This window comes from Pseudonaja textilis, chromosome 2, assembly GCF_049901715.1.
Source record: "Pseudonaja textilis isolate UNSWEBS1 chromosome 2, rPseTex1.2, whole genome shotgun sequence".
Classification (NCBI taxonomy): domain Eukaryota; kingdom Metazoa; phylum Chordata; class Lepidosauria; order Squamata; family Elapidae; genus Pseudonaja; species Pseudonaja textilis.
This window is the reverse complement of record NC_141991.1, coordinates 49281688-49293836: the sequence shown is the minus strand read 5'-3', so window position 1 is coordinate 49293836 and position 12149 is coordinate 49281688. Positions and strand designations below refer to the sequence as shown.

Genomic DNA, 12149 nt, shown 5'->3' with positions numbered 1-12149 from the left:
TCAAGTCAATTCTTCATTTAATAAGCCATTATTTATAATATTGGCAAACCAAGCAAACTAATCATTTAACATCTGTCTGTTTCCCCCTGTGCTAATGCTAACAGTATTGTAAACATGTTTTTCTGTTCCTTTTCCAATACACATTTGTCTTTCATAAGGTGCTGTAATTAGGGTCTGGAAGGAAACCTAACTACTTACTTCACTCTTAGCAAATCAGATATTTGCTTGCTTCAGTTTGGTTCTTGAATTCCCTTTTTTACCGTCAACTAATTCCAACATTTCTCTCTGAATTTATTTTTCTCACTATTGTGGTGACAAAGATGGAAGGGGAAGGACAAGGTGAGGAAAGTAGGTGGATGGTTTGCATTTCCCATTGTAAACTTGCAGTGGTTTCTATTACTTTCCAAAATGAATTCTGTAAGACCATAACCATTTATATAAAATAATCATAATGGTTAATGTTTTCAAGGAGTGGACATGAACAATTACACATGTAATATTAACATTGCAATATTTCTGACTCGTTTTAAATCTAGGCAAGAAATGTTAAACATGCATTATTTCAAGGCATTTGAAGACATTTTTGAAGAATTCATAATTTGGCATGGGATTTATCTAGCTTTACTTGGAACAAAGCATAAATGCTGTTAATGAATTCTCAATGAATTAATAGGAAACATTTGAAAGCAAGAAAGGGCAGTATGCATGCTTCAAATACTGTACATTAATCCTGGGCAGCATAATTTATAAAAAAAAAAGATAGTTCACATTACATGGAGGATAGCAGGTTACCTAGCTGGCTAAATTATAAACCTAATGCAGTTAAGAGAGAGCCAATTTGGTGTAATGGTTAGGTACCAGGCTAGAAATTATGAGTTCTAGTCCTGCTATTGACATGAAGTCAGTTCAGGGACCAGTCACTGGGCCACTCACTCTCCTAAAAGGAAGGCAGTGGCAAACGTCTTTCTAAAAACCTTGCCAAGGAAACTGCAGGGACTAGTTCAGGAGTCAACACTTAACTCAGAAGGCAGAAAAATAAAAATAAAAATTAGATCATGGATATTTGTGTCCACTTAAATTTCTTTTTAATGAAATTATATTTAATTAATTAATTGAAATCCAGCCAACATTTCCCCCAAACCTAAATTTGTCGGAAAACATTCTAGGCTTGCCAAGAAAGTTAAAGAAGTAATATCAACTACAACAAATGAGAGATTGATTCTTTTCTTTTTTCTTTTTCTTTTTTTTCCTACACAGAGCCAATGGCCTTGGATGCCTGTGATGGCAGCTTTGGTAGCTGTGACAGCCATGGTGCTGTACCCAGGCCTCACCAGAGCTTCTCCATGAGAACTGTTGTTGAATCCCTACCCCACCCTCCATCTAGAAGCTGGCATCATTCACACATTAAGGGAATCAGAGAATCATCCTCTTCCTAACCCTTTTTTTACCTCTTAGAGTTTGGCAGCAGCAGGATCATTGCTTTACACTGTACAAACTGTATCTGTTATAAAGAGAGAATAAAATAATAATTTCATTCTATGGTGAGCAATATTATTGCTTACACATATATGTAATTCTTAAGATTGTATGTCGGAGTCCTAAATACTCTTATGGTGGCCTCAAGTAGGCTTCTTGGTACCAAATTATTTATGATGGTTAGGTGTGTGGGTATTTTACATTAAAAAATTGATTGCCCATTTGAAAGCAATGCATTTTCCCTTATTTGGATACCCATGCCAAATATCCTTTAAATACTTGGAAGTCGATGCAGTGTGCTCAGTGCCTTTCAGTTTGATGTTATTTGTACATTAACATATCATTATTTTTACTTGCTGTGAGTCACTGAGCTATTGGGAACAATTTTCTTTTTTTTCCATATCTTCTGATAAAAATAAATATTTTTGTTCAGTAAAAGCCCTATTTTATTGATGACTTGGAGCTTGTATAATTCATTGTCAGCCTTAAAGAGCTCTAGAAAAAAATGAGTGAAAAGCATAAGTCTAGACTGTTTTTGTGTGCATGTGTGTGCCTGAGTGAATTAAGGTTTTTCTGGGAGCAAAATCTTGATTTTCAGATGAACATAGTGCAGTAATCCAATTTTTAGTTTGAATGTAATTTATTAAATTTTATGTATATAGACACTATAAAAACCCAATGTATTTTCTCACATACCACATTAGAAAAATGGTTTTTTTCAGTCACTTATTTGCAGAACCAAACTGGGGAAAGTAGCGTTTGTTTCTTTAATTGTACTTGTGTTGGCATAACTTCATGACATGAGGTTCTTGAGTGCTTTTAGTGTTAGGGAAAGGAGGAAGAAAATCAAATTGGTCCAGTTTTCAAGGAAGGGTGGAATCTTAATTGGTCCTCTGTGTACCAATTTATGGTGAAAGAATGTGGTGTCCATGATTAAAAGCTTCACATCACAATTTGTTCGACCTTAATCTGAATGTTTCTAGTTGAGTATTGGTTATAAATAGGAACAATCATAACTTATACCTGATTGTGCTGGTTTTCAGTACATATCAGTTCAGTTTATTAAGATCTGTAATAATATAAAAAGAATTGAAAGGTGAAATGATTCAGCTGATAGAAAATTCATAGGAAGATTTTTCTCAACTAAAATTGAGTTGTTTTCAAGGATTTAATGGCAATCAAAATCTAGTTCAATATTTAAATAGACTTTTTAGATTATTTGCCTTTGAGGGTCATTTTTATTTTAAAGGTTCTATCTTACGCTATTTGGAATTTGTTAATAGGAGGATCCTTTAGATTTAAGGGAATGTTAGTTCACAAATGTAGAAAATATCATTTTTGTTCATTTCATTATTTTCAGTTGCAGGAAACTGTAACTCACCCACAACACACACATGCCAGTGGTACACAGTACCTCTTGTATATAGGTTATTGCAAATATTATTCTGAAAATGCTTAACTTCAGAATTACATTTTTAAAAGTAAATAATTGTTTTAAATCTATTTTGTAAAGATATAAAAAACAATAGAATTTCTGGAGTACAGATTGAACTATTTGCACTAACACATGTGATGTGCATGATTTAATAAAATAACTTTACTCTCCCTATGAATCTCATTTGAATCTTCTTTGACAACCACATATTTTATTTTATACATCAGAGTATGATAATCAAAACTTATCACGGTGTTTGAATTACATCTTCTTATAATGAAAAGGTGTGTTTATTTGCCATACTGATTTATTACCTGATTATGAAATTTATTATATGTGATTCTTCATTAATTTTTATTATTTTCAAATTTATTTACCTCTCATCTCGCAGTTTGAAGTGACTCTGAGTGAGAAAATGAAATCTGATTTCATTTTTACCAGATTTTCAATAGTAGTTAATAATAAACTACAGGTAACATAAACAAGTGTATAAATAAAACATCCATTGAAATGAATACTTAGCAAGATCCATAAAATAATCAAAGAGCATCATAAACCCCTCAATGATGTAGATACTTCAAAATAATTTAGTTTCAAAAGATCAACAATGTGGAAGCAAATCTGATTTCCAGAGGAAGGTTGTTTCTTAACATAGGTGCAGTTATTAAAAAAAGAAGTCCCCGTGAATTTCATCCCCTCTCTGTTCACAGAAGTGGAAGACCCCTAAAAGTTTATCTCAGGAGATAGTGCTTGGGCAGGTAAGTTAAAACAGGCACTTTGAAATGCACCTAGAAGCAACAGATAGCCAATATGGTATCTGATTAAGGTATTTGTGGTGAGAAGCATTAACCAATACCTGAATTACTACATACTAAACCAACTGAAACTTTGAAGACATCTTCAAATATCAAATACAGCCATGTTTATGGCATCCTATTATTTAATCAAAGCCTTTAGCCAACGACATGATGAAGATAGTAAATCTGAGTGACATTATCAACAAAGTGCTGAACAAACTCTCACAAGTAGGAGAGCTGCCTGATTGCCTTCGACTAAGGCAGGAATTACCTACACTTAAACAAAGCTTCTGGCCAATTGGACCCGTTGATCCAATTCAGGAGAAGTAATGATACTTAGCTTTCTTTATCAACATGATACAGGTTTCAAACTAAGCTTAAAGCCATGCTTAAACAAATCCTCTTCCTCTGCTGGCAATTCAGGGATTGTTTCTACTTCATTTCACAGAGCTCAGTAAACCATTTTGGTGCAATGGAAAACCCCACTCTGGAGAAACTATGTCAAGCCCCTATTGTCAATGGGCCACTAAGAAATCAAAGAACTGCTTCCAGAGTAGTTGAGGATCTCCCCAAGTCCCTGCCAGAAAATATCAAATCCATTACTTTTATTCGCTGGTGAATGGTGAATGGAACGGAATATAATAAGATTTTACTCACACAAAACCAACCATTGCATTAACTAACATTTTCTTGGCAATATAAGTTGAGTCCAGATATTAAGAAAGATGCCAGAAGTTTTGTTAACATCTGGCATTTTTATATCTTGACTGTTAGGTTGGGGTTTTTTTTTTAAGAAAAAAAGAGTGATATATATGTCACTTTACTACAAAATTGGGCAGCCCTGCACCAAGTCTGTTGCCCTCCTGGGGTTCATTACCTAAAATGGGTCACTGTCTTTTTATTCTGGGCTGCCATAGCCCTGCTGATAATTAAAATTTTCCTTCTACGTAGCATATTGAACCCAGGGGGTTTAATGAAGTAAGTTAATTTGACAGTGAATATATTTTCATGAAGGTGTGAGTTTGACCGAATTAAATAGATGAATTTCAACCACCTTTGAGAGCCATTCTTACTGCTCATTTCCAATTCCCAATTTCATACATAGAAAACTAATGGCAGAAAAAGATTGAATGGTCTTTTAAGTCTGCCCTTTGAGTTTGTTTTTGTTTTCTTTTTAATTAATTTGTTTATTTTTATTCTTTTATTTTTTGTTAAATCCTGTCTGATTTGCAGTGGCCTTGCTTAGAAAATTCAGTATTACAATATAAGTAGACTTGCTTCTCTGTGTTATGACTATATCATGCAGATAATCTGGCAGAGTATGTGAAAATGATATAAAAAGAGTGAGCTTTGTAAGTAATAAATGTACTATTAGGGTACTTTTCTCTCTCTTTTTTACTAATTTGGATTTGTATACTTTCAAAATGCAGTGAAATATCAATACAAAGTACAAAGAACTTTAGATGTAGCCTACATTACTCATTGCCTAGAATAAGTACGCCTCAATATACACTATGTGTGAAGTATTCAAACACTATCACACTTCGAAATGATTTTTAAGCATGTACAAAGTAAACATGGTTCTTTAAATATTTGTATGTAATAATTCCATTATATAATACATATTTTTTAATTATTAGTTATAATTTAGTAGTATACTAATAATTTTTGTACATAACAGTAAAAAAACAAATAGGAGAAACTTGATTCAAGCTGAATTGGATTATGAAACTGAAAATATGCAGGATCATATAAAAAAAAACTATGAATACCTATCCTATACTTAAGTTTAGAAAAATGTGAACCATATATCGATGTAAATACAGCCCCTTGTACATGCAAAAAATAAACTCCAGCAGTAGGCACTACTCACCATGGTGTGTATCACATAGAGGATTGGTTTGGGGGCAACAGGAGCATGAGGACCTTTTAAAACGTTCTAGACTTGCTAGATTTTGGCAGATCCATTGTTCATGTTCCTAAGTCAGAGTTATTTGCCTCAGTTGATACTGATCTGTGCTATGGTAGCATCTCTGAGAATGTTTGTCAAGATTAAATCTTTCAATTTTTTAAATTTCTTTTTTTTTTTTGAAAGTTTTATTTGGGTTTTCACAAAAACAAAATACAAATAAAACATCTTTTTTGAAAATAGCATGGTCCCAGGTTATCACTTCTTCATACAGACACCAAACTCAATTTCATGCTCATTTTTATATTCTATTCCATATCTTATTACCGTTTTATATTTTCTACATAGTTTTTCCCCTCTTTTAATTTTCTCAACTTTATTTTAATTATCTCATCTCAATCAAATCATTATATTTATACTTTTGTCTGTCCTGTTTCAATTTCATATTATCTTTTCTTATTAAACAAATGTTTCCCTGTAGTTACCAATTGGAGTATGACACCTTTATATCTTTTAATTTTATCCATTCAAACTCTTATTTAAGTTTCAGTGTATACCTTTAAGATTATAGCATTCAATATAATACATAACTTCCAATCGAATTCTGCTTGGTACATTCTTAAAATACACAATATATTCTTAAAATAAATATATATATATATATGGATCTTTGGTTATTCGGGTTTTCTCCCGCGTAAGATTGGCAGTATCTAGGCAACGTTTCGATGAATTCATCACTCTGAGAAGCACAGAGCCGAAGAAAGAAGCCTGAAGATGATGAATGAGACTTCATCGAAACGTTGCCTAGATACTGCCAATCTTACGCGGGAGAAAACCCGAATAACCAAAGATCCACATACAAATACCCGCGAGAACCTCAGAAAACACACACACACATATGTGTGTGTGTGTGTGTGTGTGTGTGTGTAAATAAAGCACACATTCCATTCCAATTCAATTCTGTCATTAATATTCATTAAAATCTTAACATCTTTAACATTTCTTTTCAATTAAATATCATACTTCCTTGAGAACACTTATAAACTTTCCATAGTTAATTCTTTTTTCCCCATATTTCTCACTTATATTTTTATAAATCATTACTAATAATTAAAAATGTTCCCATTTAATTCTCTCAATCATTTTAATTCATTTATTTATTACCAAACATTCAACTACATTACAGTAAATATTTTATCCATCATTTTAATAATATTTTCTAAAATTATTTCTGTTTATAATATAACAATGCTATCTTATGTACCTTTGCAGAATCCCTTTTGCAATTAAATTTTCACCCATTATCTCTAAACAAGCTTATAGTTACAATCCTTATATCTTTTCCCTGTTTCTCCATTTCTTGTTTCTGTCTTTTACAACTTCTTTTCCTTGCCTTCTTCCCCCTCTTCTTCTCCCTCCCCTTTTTACCCCCTTGTCTCTCTACTTCTAACTCATCTGTAATCCCCTCTTCTGTTGCTTTCTAATATTATACTTATCTTTCAAATTCTTCTTTTTGGTTGTTTTTTCTAGTCTTAAACCTTTCACTCTCTTTCCCCCCTTTTCTTTTTTCCCCCCACTTAAAATTATTTGATCATTAAAGATGGCTTCTTCTTTGTCCCAACCTTCTTGTTCTGCAAGAGTTTCTTGTTGTTTCTCATAGTTCCAGATTTCCATTTCTAAGAATTGAAATACAAAGCCAAAAGAACCTCTCCCTTCTTGTGCATCTTCTTTCCATTTTTTAAGTTCCATTTTCAGTTCTTCTAAGAGTGATACCATTTCAAAGACTTTTAAACAACCACCCGGTTAATTTTAGTCATCCAGATGCAAAAACCAAAAATCACCAAGTAATCCTGTTTCTACTTGCTTCTTTTTCCCACTTTCTCTTCCTGGGGTTCTATTATTTTGTTACCAAGTTTTAATTAAGATGTATCTTTGAGGAATCTTGTTGAAATTTCACTGTAAGTTCCTTTTAGTTACAGTTCCGTTCCTTAGTTCCAGGCAGTCTCCTCCATTTTTCCAGATCCTGCCCTTTTATTCTTTTTTTTCTCCTTTTCTGCTTTTAAAATCTTTTAAATATCCAGAAATCTTTATTATCCCTTTGACTTTTATTTTCAGCTTAGATGCCTATTAATGTCAAAGTGGATTTTTTTCAATTTCTTGCTTAAGTCTCAGCTGTCGGTATAAGAAAGGGAAGGGGAAAAAAAGCGCTAATCCTTTCCCTTCTCCTTCGCAGCTTCAAAATCTTCTTTGGGAACAATGTTATTAAATTTAAATTCCAGGGTACCTTATTTGTTGCTTTTGCTGTTTGACCCGGTCAACCAAAACTTTCTCCTCTTATCTTCCTCCTACACATTCTTTTCTGGTCGAGTTGTTCTTTGTGGTGGCCATTTCTGACCACCACTGCAACTGCCTTCAGGAAAGGGAGTAATGGTCAGCTGGGGAGGAGAGATGCAGCTCTCTTCAACCCTGCAGGCAGTCTCCCCCTTCTTCACCACCTCTACGGGGTGGCTTAGCCCCAAAACCAGCCGGCTCGGGGTGCTCCAGCGGCGAGCACGGATCAAAGCCTTGCAGAGACGAGGTTTTGGTCTGTCACCGAAGTTCAAACCGGAAGCCCCAAATTTCTTATTTCTTCAGTTACTTGCTAGAGTTAATTTAAAACTTGAAAATACGTTAAATATACATTAACTATGGCAATAAATTCTCTATTTTAGGCAAGCATTCATTGTGCCTTATGGATTAAGGAAAATAATACTTAGTGAACTTTTTAAAAAGTTTTAAAAATAAGCCTATTGCAACTCTTCCTGTTAGCTTCTCTCAACTTTCAAGTATTTCATTATGGTATCAGTTTTCAAGCCAGGTTTAAGAAGCTCTGGCTAGATTAGCCTTGGCCCAAGTGACATTATTAACAAGAACTACACCATATCAATAGTGGCCGTGTCATTTTGAAAACCCCCCACAATGAATGCTGGCAATGGTATTTCAACCAGCTTTTATTGGTCTCTATTATGCAGATATTAGGGCTAATTTGGATGAATAGTACTTTTTTCTTTGCTACAGTAACCTCCCTACATTATTTTCTTTAAGTATATATTGCAAATCACCATGCATGTGATTTACATTGACTATAATGAAAAAAAGTTGCTTATGCATAGTGTAGTTAGTTCTCTGAATCTGTGAATGTACACAGATGGCTTCTATATCCTCTTGGACATTCCCAAGACATTTAATTGGTACTCCGATATCTTCATGGAAATAAAGTATATCCCCCCTTTTACTGGTCTCTGAACAGAACTTCTGTTCAGTTATACCAAGCCTTGCCTATAGTTCACAGTACAGTGAACTAAATATAAATAATTTATTCATGCAGGCAAATAACTTTGATGGATATGGAAATATCTCGTTCCTAAAATTCAGACACAAAAGAGTTAAATTAAAACCTTATCTGATATTACTTTGAATATGTCACTTTTGGATTTTATGTTATGGAAATTATTTTGAACTATAGGACTTGTTTATTATTTGCTCTACTTATTCTCTCCCCACACCCTTTTGTGGGTGAGGAATAGCTGCAGATAAACTCTGCAGATGTCACTGTAGGCATTTCTCTTTTTGGATTTTATCAGACTCCTAATTCCACTACGCATAGAGATAGACTTGAATTTTTATTGCATTGGGACCCTCTGCAAAAAGGATGTAAACTAATACAAACATCTACCTTGTCTGCTAAGCTACAGGAAAGGAGGAAAGCAGGGGGGAGTTTCATCCAAGGAATTCAGCATCATGAAAGAGACTGACTACATTAATAAGAGGCTTTTCTTAAGAAGGTGTGGGGGGGGGGTATGTGGAAGGGATGGTGGCAGGGCTTAGGAAACCTTGCTTGAGGAAAACTGGAGGGGCTAGCCTAGGTACCCCACTCACGCCTCCGTGAACACTCCACTAGAGTGATAGGGAAAAGTAATCTATTATGCCCACTGTTGCAAAGCGAATTGAAACCAAAGGCACTTTACTGCTGGAGTATAAAGCACTGTATATCAATTTGTAGTGAGGTGATTGACTGCATTTATGTCATGGAGAATGCAGCTAAAACCAAACCAACCTTCTTATGGCTTAACATGAAGTGTCAATATAATCATAACTCAGATGCTCTCAGCTGTAAATAGAATTTGGAAATTCCTATGGGTCTCAAGATTTTCCTATCACTGACTCAATGTGCGATCAGAAATCCCTGCATTTCAAAGCATACCCTGGAGATGGATGAGGAACAGAGCCAGCAGATGTTGCTTTCCCCTCCTCTGCTCAACTAAAAACCATGAACAAAATATTGTCCCCAAAGGCTACTCTTGAATTTCTATATATCTTCCCCACCCAAATCTTTTCTGTAAGTCTGAAGTCAATCCCCCATTAGCTCTGTATCAGCTATAATTTGAAAGAATGGGATTTCCTTCTAATTTACAATCCCTTGTATTTTTAAACACCAAGGTAATCCATGTCTGTACAGAAATTACAAAGGGATAGGAAGACAAAGGCACTGAATGAAAAAGCAGTTAAAATAGCAATATACCAATATAACTATACCCTTCCCTACATTGCTATGTTTGCTCTTACTATTGTTCTTCACTCTGCTCACTTTCCTATTCCCTCCGTGCCCCCCTCGATGCCCTCCCTCACCCAAAGCATATTTTCCCACAGTTTATGATAGCGAAATCTCTATTTTAGCCTTTCTGGTAAATATGTAGCAACAGCTTTCACTTTCAATGCTTAAAACATTCCTGATGGCTTATGGAGGGAATTGTTTTAATTAACAAGGGGGAATTCAGATTATGATGAATGAGAAGCAAAGAAAACAATAGAGTAGGCCGTCATAAGCCCTGACTTTGGGGAACTTATTTTTTCTTGGGCTTATCAGATAAATCAGTTGTGTGGTCTTTGAAAAATATCCACACAAATGAGAGACCAATACTGTCGTTAGCTTTAACCTTATCAGTGTTCATGCATCAAAAAGATATTAAGAATAATCCACAGATCTTTAGACTGATGGCTCCCAAGCAGCTCAACAATGTCTCCAGTTCAGACCTACGTGCTATTATGGTTTTGCGGAAGCATATTACTTTCTACATGTTTTACTGAAAGATCCATTTTTAAAACTCTTGACTCAATTCTTCTTAGTTCTAGCTATGCTAAAGAACTCAGAATTCTATGAGAAAGAATATGGTCAAATACGCATACAATTAAGTTTGGTTTAAAAAAAAGCTACTTGATAGTTACCCTTATGGTATAAAACACTTGGATCATAAATATGAAAGTTTGTTTCCTACATTCCAGTCATCATCTATTATCTTATTATGAAATATGAGAATTGCTCAAGATTCTGAAAGCTCAATATTACTTGCTTGTTTATTGCATGGATTCTCTCAGGTGTCTGTGTAAAATGCAATCATAAGATTTCAGTGCATTATAAATTCATTCATTCTAATTTTGGAGGTAGTATTGCAAAATTTACAAGAAGCTATCTTTGTCTTGTTTTACAAAACACCAAATCATCACACTCATGAGGTTCACAATTGTTCATATTTCTACAGCAAAACATACATCTATACTTTAAGTTCACAAAACATTTTTTTCAAAGTTACTTCTCAAGGTGCTTTGAGTTTCTTGCTCCCTCCTTCCCCCTCCCCTTGTTTTTACTTTTCCAACTGTCAGATGCAGTCATGAAAATGAAGGGAAAGGCCAAAGGTTTTATTTGTTTTGAAAAAGACAAAAGGGAATGAGAGGTTTTCCAAGGTTTCCCCCCACCCTCCAGGTAAATAAAGAAAATTTTCCATGCAATAGGGAACACATTTTGCTAAAGCAAAATTATACATTCAGAGTCCAAATGATGGTTACTGTAAATATTCCTCAAACCATATGAGAAAGAGGATTGAATAAGTTGAGTGGCCACAGACTGTTATTTTAACAATAAAAATTCCTATAGAAAGAGGAAAGTAGAAGAGTGACTGTGACAACTACAGGAAGACTACTCTAAAAAGTAACAAAATTTACCAGCGCAGCACAGTTTGAGCGGGGCAAAAGATGAGTTGATGAGATTTTTCTTCTGGATTGAAGCAAATGATTTTGCACTGAGCAGGCTTAAAGGGAAGGGATGTTCCCTCAGTTTTGTAATGGATGAATGTATAATACACATACTCATTTATTGGAATTTGTCAAATAAAAATGAGAACAAGAATAAGAGAAAAATACAATGACAGGGATGATAGGCACATTAATGCACTTATGCAGCCCCCCCTCTACTGACCACTTAATATGAAGTAAGGGCCATGGAAGTCAATTTGTGATTGAAACTCTGAAAATTTGTAGTTTTGTGTGTGTGTGTGTGTGTGTGTGTGTGTGCACTTCCACATCTGTGATGGATGCTGTTTTCTTGGCTAAGAGGCCAATTTGTAGCAAATTATGTACAATGCACCATGAGGCAGAGATCTGAAAAGTAACTCATCAAAGGTCAAGCTGGTTTGGTTCGCAGGGCACATTGATATCT

General features: G+C 34.5%; 1 protein-coding gene across 50 annotated transcripts in view; it reads left to right on the top strand.

Annotated features, from left to right (window-relative positions):
* Positions 1–12149, top strand: part of SLMAP (sarcolemma associated protein) — a 111882-nt gene that overhangs the window by 76184 nt on the left and 23549 nt on the right. For 37 of the 50 annotated variants that reach the window (XM_087923841.1, XM_087923830.1, XM_087923833.1 and 34 more), the window contains one exon: positions 1258–3083. The exons of the other annotated variants lie outside the window; for them this stretch is intronic. Coding sequence is in view for 16 of the 37 variants with exons in the window: in XM_087923830.1 (XP_087779956.1) it covers positions 1258–1347 (90 nt within the window). In the remaining 21 variants the exon portion in view is untranslated. Of the gene's footprint in view, positions 1–1257; positions 3084–12149 lie in introns of those variants that run through there. 50 annotated transcript variants of the gene reach the window in all.